This window comes from Thalia democratica, unplaced genomic scaffold (genome assembly GCF_965202585.1).
Source record: "Thalia democratica unplaced genomic scaffold, ktThaDemo2.hap1.1 HAP1_SCAFFOLD_168, whole genome shotgun sequence".
Classification (NCBI taxonomy): domain Eukaryota; kingdom Metazoa; phylum Chordata; class Thaliacea; order Salpida; family Salpidae; genus Thalia; species Thalia democratica.
The window spans coordinates 59126-75791 of NW_028139302.1; the positions used below are offsets into that span (position 1 = coordinate 59126).

Genomic DNA, 16666 nt, shown 5'->3' on the forward strand with positions numbered 1-16666 from the left:
TTCACAAGTCGAATGTTTAGTGTTGTCAACGCAAGCTATACAAAATTATGCAAATTTTTTCAACATAAAATTGTATGATTCTATGCACATGCCTGTGGACCAAATTTTTTCCAAATAAAAGAGGATTAACTGTATGAATACATTGAAACATCACTTTTAAATGACTTGAAGCAACAAATAGCTTGTTTTTCAACATGTTTAAGTGAAAGAATTGTGAAAAACAAGCAAAAACTAAGAAAATTAGTGAAAATTCATTTTTTTGCACTTTTAAGTGGAAAATGCACTATAAAATGCTTAATAAAACAATTTTTGAACATTTAAATGAACTAAAAATACACAATTATTGCTCATGTTGGCCATGGCCTGCTTTCTAGCATGTTTTTGGGTTTGGTTGAAAAATTGAAAATATCACGCTGACGTGCTAGTTTGACCATTTTTTAAACTGGCCCATCCAACCAGGCTGATTCTTAATAAAACTCTTTTAAACTGTTATTGTGTAAATTTTCAGTCAACCTTTCATTTTATAATTTCACAGTTTTTACAACTTCTTTGATTTTTCATTTTCTGTCCGCATATCATCAAATTTCGGCTCCGATTTCTCAGTTTCAGGCTGTTCACTGCGCGATTCACCGCTGTGCTCGTCTCTAACGTGCTCTCCGTCTTTCACGTAGAATGTTGAATACCCGAAATCAATCAGGTAGATCGTGTTTTGATCGAATAATCCTGTCATGAGGTTCTCAGATTTGATGTCGTTGTGAACGATGCCACAGCTGTGGACGTGATTCAGTATTTTCAACACTTGCAAGGCTACCTTCACCGTGGTCTTCAACGAAAACTTGTCCTTTCTCGTCTCTTCTCTTTTATCAAACAGGTCCTTTCCGAGTTTTTCAAAAACGAAACTCTGCCTTTCCTCATGAACAAAGCTCGGACCGATCTTTGGAATGCCGCGAACGTTTTCCTGTTGGAGAATTTTCAGGAACTCGTACTCCCGCAAAATGTATTTGTCTTTGCTTTCAGCTGATGAAGTCTTGACCACGACAGGTTTGTTTTTAAAAGTGGCGTTGTACACACAGCCGCACCCTCCTTCTTCTAACAACTCTTTCACTACTAAATCTTCTCTGTCAAACAAAATTGGTTTTTCCGATTCTTTTTCTGAATCTTCTTTCGACGTTTTGCTGGTTTCTTCGTCGGAGTTTCGTGGTGCTAAGTGTTTTTCATCGTTTTGAAACATAGATTTATTATAGATTATTATCTTTAAAAAATTAAAAAACTTAAAATTATTTAGTGAATTATATTGCTGTAATTGAATATCAAATTTTAATTAACAATTAATTTTAAACTCAGAAAGAAACATTTTATTGAGAATAGCTATCGCTATCTATTATATAAAGATAAGTGTGCATATATTTTACTTTCTAAATACTAGTTAAAATATGTTATTTAAGAACTTGATAACAGCAACTTCGTCGAATTTTCACAAGTCGAATGTTTAGTGTTGTCAACGCAAGCTATACAAAATTATGCAAATTTTTTCAACATAAAATTGTATGATTCTATGCACATGCCTGTGGACCAAATTTTTTCCAAATAAAAGAGGATTAACTGTATGAATACATTGAAACATCACTTTTAAATGACTTGAAGCAACAAATAGCTTGTTTTTCAACATGTTTAAGTGAAAGAATTGTGAAAAACAAGCAAAAACTAAGAAAATTAGTGAAAATTCATTTTTTTGCACTTTTAAGTGGAAAATGCACTATAAAATGCTTAATAAAACAATTTTTGAACATTTAAATGAACTAAAAATACACAATTATTGCTCATGTTGGCCATGGCCTGCTTTCTAGCATGTTTTTGGGTTTGGTTGAAAAATTGAAAATATCACGCTGACGTGCTAGTTTGACCATTTTTTAAACTGGCCCATCCAACCAGGCTGATTCTTAATAAAACTCTTTTAAACTGTTATTGTGTAAATTTTCAGTCAACCTTTCATTTTATAATTTCACAGTTTTTACAACTTCTTTGATTTTTCATTTTCTGTCCGCATATCATCAAATTTCGGCTCCGATTTCTCAGTTTCAGGCTGTTCACTGCGCGATTCACCGCTGTGCTCGTCTCTAACGTGCTCTCCGTCTTTCACGTAGAATGTTGAATACCCGAAATCAATCAGGTAGATCGTGTTTTGATCGAATAATCCTGTCATGAGGTTCTCAGATTTGATGTCGTTGTGAACGATGCCACAGCTGTGGACGTGATTCAGTATTTTCAACACTTGCAAGGCTACCTTCACCGTGGTCTTCAACGAAAACTTGTCCTTTCTCGTCTCTTCTCTTTTATCAAACAGGTCCTTTCCGAGTTTTTCAAAAACGAAACTCTGCCTTTCCTCATGAACAAAGCTCGGACCGATCTTTGGAATGCCGCGAACGTTTTCCTGTTGGAGAATTTTCAGGAACTCGTACTCCCGCAAAATGTATTTGTCTTTGCTTTCAGCTGATGAAGTCTTGACCACGACAGGTTTGTTTTTAAAAGTGGCGTTGTACACACAGCCGCACCCTCCTTCTTCTAACAACTCTTTCACTACTAAATCTTCTCTGTCAAACAAAATTGGTTTTTCCGATTCTTTTTCTGAATCTTCTTTCGACGTTTTGCTGGTTTCTTCGTCGGAGTTTCGTGGTGCTAAGTGTTTTTCATCGTTTTGAAACATAGATTTATTATAGATTATTATCTTTAAAAAATTAAAAAACTTAAAATTATTTAGTGAATTATATTGCTGTAATTGAATATCAAATTTTAATTAACAATTAATTTTAAACTCAGAAAGAAACATTTTATTGAGAATAGCTATCGCTATCTATTATATAAAGATAAGTGTGCATATATTTTACTTTCTAAATACTAGTTAAAATATGTTATTTAAGAACTTGATAACAGCAACTTCGTCGAATTTTCACAAGTCGAATGTTTAGTGTTGTCAACGCAAGCTATACAAAATTATGCAAATTTTTTCAACATAAAATTGTATGATTCTATGCACATGCCTGTGGACCAAATTTTTTCCAAATAAAAGAGGATTAACTGTATGAATACATTGAAACATCACTTTTAAATGACTTGAAGCAACAAATAGCTTGTTTTTCAACATGTTTAAGTGAAAGAATTGTGAAAAACAAGCAAAAACTAAGAAAATTAGTGAAAATTCATTTTTTTGCACTTTTAAGTGGAAAATGCACTATAAAATGCTTAATAAAACAATTTTTGAACATTTAAATGAACTAAAAATACACAATTATTGCTCATGTTGGCCATGGCCTGCTTTCTAGCATGTTTTTGGGTTTGGTTGAAAAATTGAAAATATCACGCTGACGTGCTAGTTTGACCATTTTTTAAACTGGCCCATCCAACCAGGCTGATTCTTAATAAAACTCTTTTAAACTGTTATTGTGTAAATTTTCAGTCAACCTTTCATTTTATAATTTCACAGTTTTTACAACTTCTTTGATTTTTCATTTTCTGTCCGCATATCATCAAATTTCGGCTCCGATTTCTCAGTTTCAGGCTGTTCACTGCGCGATTCACCGCTGTGCTCGTCTCTAACGTGCTCTCCGTCTTTCACGTAGAATGTTGAATACCCGAAATCAATCAGGTAGATCGTGTTTTGATCGAATAATCCTGTCATGAGGTTCTCAGATTTGATGTCGTTGTGAACGATGCCACAGCTGTGGACGTGATTCAGTATTTTCAACACTTGCAAGGCTACCTTCACCGTGGTCTCCAACGAAAACTTGTCCTTTCTCGTCTCTTCTCTTTTATCAAACAGGTCCTTTCCGAGTTTTTCAAAAACGAAACTCTGCCTTTCCTCATGAACAAAGCTCGGACCGATCTTTGGAATGCCGCGAACGTTTTCCTGTTGGAGAATTTTCAGGAACTCGTACTCCCGCAAAATGTATTTGTCTTTGCTTTCAGCTGATGAAGTCTTGACCACGACAGGTTTGTTTTTAAAAGTGGCGTTGTACACACAGCCGCACCCTCCTTCTTCTAACAACTCTTTCACTACTAAATCTTCTCTGTCAAACAAAATTGGTTTTTCCGATTCTTTTTCTGAATCTTCTTTCGACGTTTTGCTGGTTTCTTCGTCGGAGTTTCGTGGTGCTAAGTGTTTTTCATCGTTTTGAAACATAGATTTATTATAGATTATTATCTTTAAAAAATTAAAAAACTTAAAATTATTTAGTGAATTATATTGCTGTAATTGAATATCAAATTTTAATTAACAATTAATTTTAAACTCAGAAAGAAACATTTTATTGAGAATAGCTATCGCTATCTATTATATAAAGATAAGTGTGCATATATTTTACTTTCTAAATACTAGTTAAAATATGTTATTTAAGAACTTGATAACAGCAACTTCGTCGAATTTTCACAAGTCGAATGTTTAGTGTTGTCAACGCAAGCTATACAAAATTATGCAAATTTTTTCAACATAAAATTGTATGATTCTATGCACATGCCTGTGGACCAAATTTTTTCCAAATAAAAGAGGATTAACTGTATGAATACATTGAAACATCACTTTTAAATGACTTGAAGCAACAAATAGCTTGTTTTTCAACATGTTTAAGTGAAAGAATTGTGAAAAACAAGCAAAAACTAAGAAAATTAGTGAAAATTCATTTTTTTGCACTTTTAAGTGGAAAATGCACTATAAAATGCTTAATAAAACAATTTTTGAACATTTAAATGAACTAAAAATACACAATTATTGCTCATGTTGGCCATGGCCTGCTTTCTAGCATGTTTTTGGGTTTGGTTGAAAAATTGAAAATATCACGCTGACGTGCTAGTTTGACCATTTTTTAAACTGGCCCATCCAACCAGGCTGATTCTTAATAAAACTCTTTTAAACTGTTATTGTGTAAATTTTCAGTCAACCTTTCATTTTATAATTTCACAGTTTTTACAACTTCTTTGATTTTTCATTTTCTGTCCGCATATCATCAAATTTCGGCTCCGATTTCTCAGTTTCAGGCTGTTCACTGCGCGATTCACCGCTGTGCTCGTCTCTAACGTGCTCTCCGTCTTTCACGTAGAATGTTGAATACCCGAAATCAATCAGGTAGATCGTGTTTTGATCGAATAATCCTGTCATGAGGTTCTCAGATTTGATGTCGTTGTGAACGATGCCACAGCTGTGGACTTGATTCAGTATTTTCAACACTTGCAAGGCTACCTTCACCGTGGTCTTCAACGAAAACTTGTCCTTTCTCGTCTCTTCTCTTTTATCAAACAGGTCCTTTCCGAGTTTTTCAAAAACGAAACTCTGCCTTTCCTCATGAACAAAGCTCGGACCGATCTTTGGAATGCCGCGAACGTTTTCCTGTTGGAGAATTTTCAGGAACTCGTACTCCCGCAAAATGTATTTGTCTTTGCTTTCAGCTGATGAAGTCTTGACCACGACAGGTTTGTTTTTAAAAGTGGCGTTGTACACACAGCCGCACCCTCCTTCTTCTAACAACTCTTTCACTACTAAATCTTCTCTGTCAAACAAAATTGGTTTTTCCGATTCTTTTTCTGAATCTTCTTTCGACGTTTTGCTGGTTTCTTCGTCGGAGTTTCGTGGTGCTAAGTGTTTTTCATCGTTTTGAAACATAGATTTATTATAGATTATTATCTTTAAAAAATTAAAAAACTTAAAATTATTTAGTGAATTATATTGCTGTAATTGAATATCAAATTTTAATTAACAATTAATTTTAAACTCAGAAAGAAACATTTTATTGAGAATAGCTATCGCTATCTATTATATAAAGATAAGTGTGCATATATTTTACTTTCTAAATACTAGTTAAAATATGTTATTTAAGAACTTGATAACAGCAACTTCGTCGAATTTTCACAAGTCGAATGTTTAGTGTTGTCAACGCAAGCTATACAAAATTATGCAAATTTTTTCAACATAAAATTGTATGATTCTATGCACATGCCTGTGGACCAAATTTTTTCCAAATAAAAGAGGATTAACTGTATGAATACATTGAAACATCACTTTTAAATGACTTGAAGCAACAAATAGCTTGTTTTTCAACATGTTTAAGTGAAAGAATTGTGAAAAACAAGCAAAAACTAAGAAAATTAGTGAAAATTCATTTTTTTGCACTTTTAAGTGGAAAATGCACTATAAAATGCTTAATAAAACAATTTTTGAACATTTAAATGAACTAAAAATACACAATTATTGCTCATGTTGGCCATGGCCTGCTTTCTAGCATGTTTTTGGGTTTGGTTGAAAAATTGAAAATATCACGCTGACGTGCTAGTTTGACCATTTTTTAAACTGGCCCATCCAACCAGGCTGATTCTTAATAAAACTCTTTTAAACTGTTATTGTGTAAATTTTCAGTCAACCTTTCATTTTATAATTTCACAGTTTTTACAACTTCTTTGATTTTTCATTTTCTGTCCGCATATCATCAAATTTCGGCTCCGATTTCTCAGTTTCAGGCTGTTCACTGCGCGATTCACCGCTGTGCTCGTCTCTAACGTGCTCTCCGTCTTTCACGTAGAATGTTGAATACCCGAAATCAATCAGGTAGATCGTGTTTTGATCGAATAATCCTGTCATGAGGTTCTCAGATTTGATGTCGTTGTGAACGATGCCACAGCTGTGGACTTGATTCAGTATTTTCAACACTTGCAAGGCTACCTTCACCGTGGTCTTCAACGAAAACTTGTCCTTTCTCGTCTCTTCTCTTTTATCAAACAGGTCCTTTCCGAGTTTTTCAAAAACGAAACTCTGCCTTTCCTCATGAACAAAGCTCGGACCGATCTTTGGAATGCCGCGAACGTTTTCCTGTTGGAGAATTTTCAGGAACTCGTACTCCCGCAAAATGTATTTGTCTTTGCTTTCAGCTGATGAAGTCTTGACCACGACAGGTTTGTTTTTAAAAGTGGCGTTGTACACACAGCCGCACCCTCCTTCTTCTAACAACTCTTTCACTACTAAATCTTCTCTGTCAAACAAAATTGGTTTTTCCGATTCTTTTTCTGAATCTTCTTTCGACGTTTTGCTGGTTTCTTCGTCGGAGTTTCGTGGTGCTAAGTGTTTTTCATCGTTTTGAAACATAGATTTATTATAGATTATTATCTTTAAAAAATTAAAAAACTTAAAATTATTTAGTGAATTATATTGCTGTAATTGAATATCAAATTTTAATTAACAATTAATTTTAAACTCAGAAAGAAACATTTTATTGAGAATAGCTATCGCTATCTATTATATAAAGATAAGTGTGCATATATTTTACTTTCTAAATACTAGTTAAAATATGTTATTTAAGAACTTGATAACAGCAACTTCGTCGAATTTTCACAAGTCGAATGTTCAGTGTTGTCAACGCAAGCTATACAAAATTATGCAAATTTTTTCAACATAAAATTGTATGATTCTATGCACATGCCTGTGGACCAAATTTTTTCCAAATAAAAGAGGATTAACTGTATGAATACATTGAAACATCACTTTTAAATGACTTGAAGCAACAAATAGCTTGTTTTTCAACATGTTTAAGTGAAAGAATTGTGAAAAACAAGCAAAAACTAAGAAAATTAGTGAAAATTCATTTTTTTGCACTTTTAAGTGGAAAATGCACTATAAAATGCTTAATAAAACAATTTTTGAACATTTAAATGAACTAAAAATACACAATTATTGCTCATGTTGGCCATGGCCTGCTTTCTAGCATGTTTTTGGGTTTGGTTGAAAAATTGAAAATATCACGCTGACGTGCTAGTTTGACCATTTTTTAAACTGGCCCATCCAACCAGGCTGATTCTTAATAAAACTCTTTTAAACTGTTATTGTGTAAATTTTCAGTCAACCTTTCATTTTATAATTTCACAGTTTTTACAACTTCTTTGATTTTTCATTTTCTGTCCGCATATCATCAAATTTCGGCTCCGATTTCTCAGTTTCAGGCTGTTCACTGCGCGATTCACCGCTGTGCTCGTCTCTAACGTGCTCTCCGTCTTTCACGTAGAATGTTGAATACCCGAAATCAATCAGGTAGATCGTGTTTTGATCGAATAATCCTGTCATGAGGTTCTCAGATTTGATGTCGTTGTGAACGATGCCACAGCTGTGGACTTGATTCAGTATTTTCAACACTTGCAAGGCTACCTTCACCGTGGTCTTCAACGAAAACTTGTCCTTTCTCGTCTCTTCTCTTTTATCAAACAGGTCCTTTCCGAGTTTTTCAAAAACGAAACTCTGCCTTTCCTCATGAACAAAGCTCGGACCGATCTTTGGAATGCCGCGAACGTTTTCCTGTTGGAGAATTTTCAGGAACTCGTACTCCCGCAAAATGTATTTGTCTTTGCTTTCAGCTGATGAAGTCTTGACCACGACAGGTTTGTTTTTAAAAGTGGCGTTGTACACACAGCCGCACCCTCCTTCTTCTAACAACTCTTTCACTACTAAATCTTCTCTGTCAAACAAAATTGGTTTTTCCGATTCTTTTTCTGAATCTTCTTTCGACGTTTTGCTGGTTTCTTCGTCGGAGTTTCGTGGTGCTAAGTGTTTTTCATCGTTTTGAAACATAGATTTATTATAGATTATTATCTTTAAAAAATTAAAAAACTTAAAATTATTTAGTGAATTATATTGCTGTAATTGAATATCAAATTTTAATTAACAATTAATTTTAAACTCAGAAAGAAACATTTTATTGAGAATAGCTATCGCTATCTATTATATAAAGATAAGTGTGCATATATTTTACTTTCTAAATACTAGTTAAAATATGTTATTTAAGAACTTGATAACAGCAACTTCGTCGAATTTTCACAAGTCGAATGTTTAGTGTTGTCAACGCAAGCTATACAAAATTATGCAAATTTTTTCAACATAAAATTGTATGATTCTATGCACATGCCTGTGGACCAAATTTTTTCCAAATAAAAGAGGATTAACTGTATGAATACATTGAAACATCACTTTTAAATGACTTGAAGCAACAAATAGCTTGTTTTTCAACATGTTTAAGTGAAAGAATTGTGAAAAACAAGCAAAAACTAAGAAAATTAGTGAAAATTCATTTTTTTGCACTTTTAAGTGGAAAATGCACTATAAAATGCTTAATAAAACAATTTTTGAACATTTAAATGAACTAAAAATACACAATTATTGCTCATGTTGGCCATGGCCTGCTTTCTAGCATGTTTTTGGGTTTGGTTGAAAAATTGAAAATATCACGCTGACGTGCTAGTTTGACCATTTTTTAAACTGGCCCATCCAACCAGGCTGATTCTTAATAAAACTCTTTTAAACTGTTATTGTGTAAATTTTCAGTCAACCTTTCATTTTATAATTTCACAGTTTTTACAACTTCTTTGATTTTTCATTTTCTGTCCGCATATCATCAAATTTCGGCTCCGATTTCTCAGTTTCAGGCTGTTCACTGCGCGATTCACCGCTGTGCTCGTCTCTAACGTGCTCTCCGTCTTTCACGTAGAATGTTGAATACCCGAAATCAATCAGGTAGATCGTGTTTTGATCGAATAATCCTGTCATGAGGTTCTCAGATTTGATGTCGTTGTGAACGATGCCACAGCTGTGGACTTGATTCAGTATTTTCAACACTTGCAAGGCTACCTTCACCGTGGTCTTCAACGAAAACTTGTCCTTTCTCGTCTCTTCTCTTTTATCAAACAGGTCCTTTCCGAGTTTTTCAAAAACGAAACTCTGCCTTTCCTCATGAACAAAGCTCGGACCGATCTTTGGAATGCCGCGAACGTTTTCCTGTTGGAGAATTTTCAGGAACTCGTACTCCCGCAAAATGTATTTGTCTTTGCTTTCAGCTGATGAAGTCTTGACCACGACAGGTTTGTTTTTAAAAGTGGCGTTGTACACACAGCCGCACCCTCCTTCTTCTAACAACTCTTTCACTACTAAATCTTCTCTGTCAAACAAAATTGGTTTTTCCGATTCTTTTTCTGAATCTTCTTTCGACGTTTTGCTGGTTTCTTCGTCGGAGTTTCGTGGTGCTAAGTGTTTTTCATCGTTTTGAAACATAGATTTATTATAGATTATTATCTTTAAAAAATTAAAAAACTTAAAATTATTTAGTGAATTATATTGCTGTAATTGAATATCAAATTTTAATTAACAATTAATTTTAAACTCAGAAAGAAACATTTTATTGAGAATAGCTATCGCTATCTATTATATAAAGATAAGTGTGCATATATTTTACTTTCTAAATACTAGTTAAAATATGTTATTTAAGAACTTGATAACAGCAACTTCGTCGAATTTTCACAAGTCGAATGTTCAGTGTTGTCAACGCAAGCTATACAAAATTATGCAAATTTTTTCAACATAAAATTGTATGATTCTATGCACATGCCTGTGGACCAAATTTTTTCCAAATAAAAGAGGATTAACTGTATGAATACATTGAAACATCACTTTTAAATGACTTGAAGCAACAAATAGCTTGTTTTTCAACATGTTTAAGTGAAAGAATTGTGAAAAACAAGCAAAAACTAAGAAAATTAGTGAAAATTCATTTTTTTGCACTTTTAAGTGGAAAATGCACTATAAAATGCTTAATAAAACAATTTTTGAACATTTAAATGAACTAAAAATACACAATTATTGCTCATGTTGGCCATGGCCTGCTTTCTAGCATGTTTTTGGGTTTGGTTGAAAAATTGAAAATATCACGCTGACGTGCTAGTTTGACCATTTTTTAAACTGGCCCATCCAACCAGGCTGATTCTTAATAAAACTCTTTTAAACTGTTATTGTGTAAATTTTCAGTCAACCTTTCATTTTATAATTTCACAGTTTTTACAACTTCTTTGATTTTTCATTTTCTGTCCGCATATCATCAAATTTCGGCTCCGATTTCTCAGTTTCAGGCTGTTCACTGCGCGATTCACCGCTGTGCTCGTCTCTAACGTGCTCTCCGTCTTTCACGTAGAATGTTGAATACCCGAAATCAATCAGTAAGATCGTGTTTTGATCGAATAATCCTGTCATGAGGTTCTCAGATTTGATGTCGTTGTGAACGATGCCACAGCTGTGGACGTGATTCAGTATTTTCAACACTTGCAAGGCTACCTTCACCGTGGTCTTCAACGAAAACTTGTCCTTTCTCGTCTCTTCTCTTTTATCAAACAGGTCCTTTCCGAGTTTTTCAAAAACGAAACTCTGCCTTTCCTCATGAACAAAGCTCGGACCGATCTTTGGAATGCCGCGAACGTTTTCCTGTTGGAGAATTTTCAGGAACTCGTACTCCCGCAAAATGTATTTGTCTTTGCTTTCAGCTGATGAAGTCTTGACCACGACAGGTTTGTTTTTAAAAGTGGCGTTGTACACACAGCCGCACCCTCCTTCTTCTAACAACTCTTTCACTACTAAATCTTCTCTGTCAAACAAAATTGGTTTTTCCGATTCTTTTTCTGAATCTTCTTTCGACGTTTTGCTGGTTTCTTCGTCGGAGTTTCGTGGTGCTAAGTGTTTTTCATCGTTTTGAAACATAGATTTATTATAGATTATTATCTTTAAAAAATTAAAAAACTTAAAATTATTTAGTGAATTATATTGCTGTAATTGAATATCAAATTTTAATTAACAATTAATTTTAAACTCAGAAAGAAACATTTTATTGAGAATAGCTATCGCTATCTATTATATAAAGATAAGTGTGCATATATTTTACTTTCTAAATACTAGTTAAAATATGTTATTTAAGAACTTGATAACAGCAACTTCGTCGAATTTTCACAAGTCGAATGTTTAGTGTTGTCAACGCAAGCTATACAAAATTATGCAAATTTTTTCAACATAAAATTGTATGATTCTATGCACATGCCTGTGGACCAAATTTTTTCCAAATAAAAGAGGATTAACTGTATGAATACATTGAAACATCACTTTTAAATGACTTGAAGCAACAAATAGCTTGTTTTTCAACATGTTTAAGTGAAAGAATTGTGAAAAACAAGCAAAAACTAAGAAAATTAGTGAAAATTCATTTTTTTGCACTTTTAAGTGGAAAATGCACTATAAAATGCTTAATAAAACAATTTTTGAACATTTAAATGAACTAAAAATACACAATTATTGCTCATGTTGGCCATGGCCTGCTTTCTAGCATGTTTTTGGGTTTGGTTGAAAAATTGAAAATATCACGCTGACGTGCTAGTTTGACCATTTTTTAAACTGGCCCATCCAACCAGGCTGATTCTTAATAAAACTCTTTTAAACTGTTATTGTGTAAATTTTCAGTCAACCTTTCATTTTATAATTTCACAGTTTTTACAACTTCTTTGATTTTTCATTTTCTGTCCGCATATCATCAAATTTCGGCTCCGATTTCTCAGTTTCAGGCTGTTCACTGCGCGATTCACCGCTGTGCTCGTCTCTAACGTGCTCTCCGTCTTTCACGTAGAATGTTGAATACCCGAAATCAATCAGGTAGATCGTGTTTTGATCGAATAATCCTGTCATGAGGTTCTCAGATTTGATGTCGTTGTGAACGATGCCACAGCTGTGGACGTGATTCAGTATTTTCAACACTTGCAAGGCTACCTTCACCGTGGTCTTCAACGAAAACTTGTCCTTTCTCGTCTCTTCTCTTTTATCAAACAGGTCCTTTCCGAGTTTTTCAAAAACGAAACTCTGCCTTTCCTCATGAACAAAGCTCGGACCGATCTTTGGAATGCCGCGAACGTTTTCCTGTTGGAGAATTTTCAGGAACTCGTACTCCCGCAAAATGTATTTGTCTTTGCTTTCAGCTGATGAAGTCTTGACCACGACAGGTTTGTTTTTAAAAGTGGCGTTGTACACACAGCCGCACCCTCCTTCTTCTAACAACTCTTTCACTACTAAATCTTCTCTGTCAAACAAAATTGGTTTTTCCGATTCTTTTTCTGAATCTTCTTTCGACGTTTTGCTGGTTTCTTCGTCGGAGTTTCGTGGTGCTAAGTGTTTTTCATCGTTTTGAAACATAGATTTATTATAGATTATTATCTTTAAAAAATTAAAAAACTTAAAATTATTTAGTGAATTATATTGCTGTAATTGAATATCAAATTTTAATTAACAATTAATTTTAAACTCAGAAAGAAACATTTTATTGAGAATAGCTATCGCTATCTATTATATAAAGATAAGTGTGCATATATTTTACTTTCTAAATACTAGTTAAAATATGTTATTTAAGAACTTGATAACAGCAACTTCGTCGAATTTTCACAAGTCGAATGTTCAGTGTTGTCAACGCAAGCTATACAAAATTATGCAAATTTTTTCAACATAAAATTGTATGATTCTATGCACATGCCTGTGGACCAAATTTTTTCCAAATAAAAGAGGATTAACTGTATGAATACATTGAAACATCACTTTTAAATGACTTGAAGCAACAAATAGCTTGTTTTTCAACATGTTTAAGTGAAAGAATTGTGAAAAACAAGCAAAAACTAAGAAAATTAGTGAAAATTCATTTTTTTGCACTTTTAAGTGGAAAATGCACTATAAAATGCTTAATAAAACAATTTTTGAACATTTAAATGAACTAAAAATACACAATTATTGCTCATGTTGGCCATGGCCTGCTTTCTAGCATGTTTTTGGGTTTGGTTGAAAAATTGAAAATATCACGCTGACGTGCTAGTTTGACCATTTTTTAAACTGGCCCATCCAACCAGGCTGATTCTTAATAAAACTCTTTTAAACTGTTATTGTGTAAATTTTCAGTCAACCTTTCATTTTATAATTTCACAGTTTTTACAACTTCTTTGATTTTTCATTTTCTGTCCGCATATCATCAAATTTCGGCTCCGATTTCTCAGTTTCAGGCTGTTCACTGCGCGATTCACCGCTGTGCTCGTCTCTAACGTGCTCTCCGTCTTTCACGTAGAATGTTGAATACCCGAAATCAATCAGGTAGATCGTGTTTTGATCGAATAATCCTGTCATGAGGTTCTCAGATTTGATGTCGTTGTGAACGATGCCACAGCTGTGGACGTGATTCAGTATTTTCAACACTTGCAAGGCTACCTTCACCGTGGTCTTCAACGAAAACTTGTCCTTTCTCGTCTCTTCTCTTTTATCAAACAGGTCCTTTCCGAGTTTTTCAAAAACGAAACTCTGCCTTTCCTCATGAACAAAGCTCGGACCGATCTTTGGAATGCCGCGAACGTTTTCCTGTTGGAGAATTTTCAGGAACTCGTACTCCCGCAAAATGTATTTGTCTTTGCTTTCAGCTGATGAAGTCTTGACCACGACAGGTTTGTTTTTAAAAGTGGCGTTGTACACACAGCCGCACCCTCCTTCTTCTAACAACTCTTTCACTACTAAATCTTCTCTGTCAAACAAAATTGGTTTTTCCGATTCTTTTTCTGAATCTTCTTTCGACGTTTTGCTGGTTTCTTCGTCGGAGTTTCGTGGTGCTAAGTGTTTTTCATCGTTTTGAAACATAGATTTATTATAGATTATTATCTTTAAAAAATTAAAAAACTTAAAATTATTTAGTGAATTATATTGCTGTAATTGAATATCAAATTTTAATTAACAATTAATTTTAAACTCAGAAAGAAACATTTTATTGAGAATAGCTATCGCTATCTATTATATAAAGATAAGTGTGCATATATTTTACTTTCTAAATACTAGTTAAAATATGTTATTTAAGAACTTGATAACAGCAACTTCGTCGAATTTTCACAAGTCGAATGTTTAGTGTTGTCAACGCAAGCTATACAAAATTATGCAAATTTTTTCAACATAAAATTGTATGATTCTATGCACATGCCTGTGGACCAAATTTTTTCCAAATAAAAGAGGATTAACTGTATGAATACATTGAAACATCACTTTTAAATGACTTGAAGCAACAAATAGCTTGTTTTTCAACATGTTTAAGTGAAAGAATTGTGAAAAACAAGCAAAAACTAAGAAAATTAGTGAAAATTCATTTTTTTGCACTTTTAAGTGGAAAATGCACTATAAAATGCTTAATAAAACAATTTTTGAACATTTAAATGAACTAAAAATACACAATTATTGCTCATGTTGGCCATGGCCTGCTTTCTAGCATGTTTTTGGGTTTGGTTGAAAAATTGAAAATATCACGCTGACGTGCTAGTTTGACCATTTTTTAAACTGGCCCATCCAACCAGGCTGATTCTTAATAAAACTCTTTTAAACTGTTATTGTGTAAATTTTCAGTCAACCTTTCATTTTATAATTTCACAGTTTTTACAACTTCTTTGATTTTTCATTTTCTGTCCGCATATCATCAAATTTCGGCTCCGATTTCTCAGTTTCAGGCTGTTCACTGCGCGATTCACCGCTGTGCTCGTCTCTAACGTGCTCTCCGTCTTTCACGTAGAATGTTGAATACCCGAAATCAATCAGGTAGATCGTGTTTTGATCGAATAATCCTGTCATGAGGTTCTCAGATTTGATGTCGTTGTGAACGATGCCACAGCTGTGGACGTGATTCAGTATTTTCAACACTTGCAAGGCTACCTTCACCGTGGTCTTCAACGAAAACTTGTCCTTTCTCGTCTCTTCTCTTTTATCAAACAGGTCCTTTCCGAGTTTTTCAAAAACGAAACTCTGCCTTTCCTCATGAACAAAGCTCGGACCGATCTTTGGAATGCCGCGAACGTTTTCCTGTTGGAGAATTTTCAGGAACTCGTACTCCCGCAAAATGTATTTGTCTTTGCTTTCAGCTGATGAAGTCTTGACCACGACAGGTTTGTTTTTAAAAGTGGCGTTGTACACACAGCCGCACCCTCCTTCTTCTAACAACTCTTTCACTACTAAATCTTCTCTGTCAAACAAAATTGGTTTTTCCGATTCTTTTTCTGAATCTTCTTTCGACGTTTTGCTGGTTTCTTCGTCGGAGTTTCGTGGTGCTAAGTGTTTTTCATCGTTTTGAAACATAGATTTATTATAGATTATTATCTTTAAAAAATTAAAAAACTTAAAATTATTTAGTGAATTATATTGCTGTAATTGAATATCAAATTTTAATTAACAATTAATTTTAAACTCAGAAAGAAACATTTTATTGAGAATAGCTATCGCTATCTATTATATAAAGATAAGTGTGCATATATTTTACTTTCTAAATACTAGTTAAAATATGTTATTTAAGAACTTGATAACAGCAACTTCGTCGAATTTTCACAAGTCGAATGTTTAGTGTTGTCAACGCAAGCTATACAAAATTATGCAAATTTTTTCAACATAAAATTGTATGATTCTATGCACATGCCTGTGGACCAAATTTTTTCCAAATAAAAGAGGATTAACTGTATGAATACATTGAAACATCACTTTTAAATGACTTGAAGCAACAAATAGCTTGTTTTTCAACATGTTTAAGTGAAAGAATTGTGAAAAACAAGCAAAAACTAAGAAAATTAGTGAAAATTCATTTTTTTGCACTTTTAAGTGGAAAATGCACTATAAAATGCTTAATAAAACAATTTTTGAACATTTAAATGAACTAAAAATACACAATTATTGCTCATGTTGGCCATGGCCTGCTTTCTAGCATGTTTTTGGGTTTGGTTGAAAAATTGAAAATATCACGCTGACGTGCTAGTTTGACCATTTTTTAAACTGGCCCATCCAACCAGGCTG

At 33.6% G+C, this 16666-nt stretch overlaps 11 protein-coding genes across 11 annotated transcripts; all 11 read right to left on the bottom strand.

Moving 5' to 3' along the window:
- Nucleotides 1–538: 538 nt before the first annotated feature.
- LOC145845770 (serine/threonine-protein kinase VRK1-like) lies at nt 539–1231 on the bottom strand. Its single transcript, XM_082952836.1, has one exon. The coding sequence runs from the start codon at nt 1229–1231 to the stop codon at nt 539–541; it is 693 nt and encodes a 230-aa protein (XP_082808962.1).
- Nucleotides 1232–2011: 780 nt separating this feature from the next.
- LOC145845771 (serine/threonine-protein kinase VRK1-like) lies at nt 2012–2704 on the bottom strand. Its single transcript, XM_082952837.1, has one exon. The coding sequence runs from the start codon at nt 2702–2704 to the stop codon at nt 2012–2014; it is 693 nt and encodes a 230-aa protein (XP_082808963.1).
- Nucleotides 2705–3484: 780 nt separating this feature from the next.
- On the bottom strand, nt 3485–4177 carry LOC145845772 (serine/threonine-protein kinase VRK1-like). The gene has a single exon (XM_082952838.1). It carries the CDS (start codon nt 4175–4177, stop codon nt 3485–3487), a length of 693 nt encoding a protein of 230 aa, XP_082808964.1.
- A 780-nt stretch (nt 4178–4957) lies between these two features.
- LOC145845773 (serine/threonine-protein kinase VRK1-like) lies at nt 4958–5650 on the bottom strand. Its single transcript, XM_082952839.1, has one exon. The coding sequence runs from the start codon at nt 5648–5650 to the stop codon at nt 4958–4960; it is 693 nt and encodes a 230-aa protein (XP_082808965.1).
- Nucleotides 5651–6430: 780 nt separating this feature from the next.
- Nucleotides 6431–7123, bottom strand: LOC145845774 (serine/threonine-protein kinase VRK1-like). Its single transcript, XM_082952840.1, has one exon. It carries the CDS (start codon nt 7121–7123, stop codon nt 6431–6433), a length of 693 nt encoding a protein of 230 aa, XP_082808966.1.
- Nucleotides 7124–7903: 780 nt separating this feature from the next.
- LOC145845775 (serine/threonine-protein kinase VRK1-like) lies at nt 7904–8596 on the bottom strand. Its single transcript, XM_082952841.1, has one exon. The coding sequence runs from the start codon at nt 8594–8596 to the stop codon at nt 7904–7906; it is 693 nt and encodes a 230-aa protein (XP_082808967.1).
- Nucleotides 8597–9376: 780 nt separating this feature from the next.
- LOC145845776 (serine/threonine-protein kinase VRK1-like) lies at nt 9377–10069 on the bottom strand. Its single transcript, XM_082952842.1, has one exon. It carries the CDS (start codon nt 10067–10069, stop codon nt 9377–9379), a length of 693 nt encoding a protein of 230 aa, XP_082808968.1.
- A 780-nt stretch (nt 10070–10849) lies between these two features.
- On the bottom strand, nt 10850–11542 carry LOC145845778 (serine/threonine-protein kinase VRK1-like). Its single transcript, XM_082952843.1, has one exon. It carries the CDS (start codon nt 11540–11542, stop codon nt 10850–10852), a length of 693 nt encoding a protein of 230 aa, XP_082808969.1.
- A 780-nt stretch (nt 11543–12322) lies between these two features.
- LOC145845779 (serine/threonine-protein kinase VRK1-like) lies at nt 12323–13015 on the bottom strand. Its single transcript, XM_082952844.1, has one exon. It carries the CDS (start codon nt 13013–13015, stop codon nt 12323–12325), a length of 693 nt encoding a protein of 230 aa, XP_082808970.1.
- A 780-nt stretch (nt 13016–13795) lies between these two features.
- LOC145845780 (serine/threonine-protein kinase VRK1-like) lies at nt 13796–14488 on the bottom strand. Its single transcript, XM_082952845.1, has one exon. It carries the CDS (start codon nt 14486–14488, stop codon nt 13796–13798), a length of 693 nt encoding a protein of 230 aa, XP_082808971.1.
- A 780-nt stretch (nt 14489–15268) lies between these two features.
- LOC145845781 (serine/threonine-protein kinase VRK1-like) lies at nt 15269–15961 on the bottom strand. Its single transcript, XM_082952847.1, has one exon. The coding sequence runs from the start codon at nt 15959–15961 to the stop codon at nt 15269–15271; it is 693 nt and encodes a 230-aa protein (XP_082808973.1).
- Nucleotides 15962–16666: the final 705 nt, after the last annotated feature.

Excerpts from the sequence above, each read along its gene's own strand:
- LOC145845770 (XM_082952836.1), bottom strand. The coding sequence starts at position 1,231 with ATGTTTCAAAACGATGAAAAACACTTAGCACCACGAAACTCCGACGAA.
- LOC145845771 (XM_082952837.1), bottom strand. The coding sequence starts at position 2,704 with ATGTTTCAAAACGATGAAAAACACTTAGCACCACGAAACTCCGACGAA.
- LOC145845772 (XM_082952838.1), bottom strand. The coding sequence starts at position 4,177 with ATGTTTCAAAACGATGAAAAACACTTAGCACCACGAAACTCCGACGAA.
- LOC145845773 (XM_082952839.1), bottom strand. The coding sequence starts at position 5,650 with ATGTTTCAAAACGATGAAAAACACTTAGCACCACGAAACTCCGACGAA.
- LOC145845774 (XM_082952840.1), bottom strand. The coding sequence starts at position 7,123 with ATGTTTCAAAACGATGAAAAACACTTAGCACCACGAAACTCCGACGAA.
- LOC145845775 (XM_082952841.1), bottom strand. The coding sequence starts at position 8,596 with ATGTTTCAAAACGATGAAAAACACTTAGCACCACGAAACTCCGACGAA.
- LOC145845776 (XM_082952842.1), bottom strand. The coding sequence starts at position 10,069 with ATGTTTCAAAACGATGAAAAACACTTAGCACCACGAAACTCCGACGAA.
- LOC145845778 (XM_082952843.1), bottom strand. The coding sequence starts at position 11,542 with ATGTTTCAAAACGATGAAAAACACTTAGCACCACGAAACTCCGACGAA.
- LOC145845779 (XM_082952844.1), bottom strand. The coding sequence starts at position 13,015 with ATGTTTCAAAACGATGAAAAACACTTAGCACCACGAAACTCCGACGAA.
- LOC145845780 (XM_082952845.1), bottom strand. The coding sequence starts at position 14,488 with ATGTTTCAAAACGATGAAAAACACTTAGCACCACGAAACTCCGACGAA.
- LOC145845781 (XM_082952847.1), bottom strand. The coding sequence starts at position 15,961 with ATGTTTCAAAACGATGAAAAACACTTAGCACCACGAAACTCCGACGAA.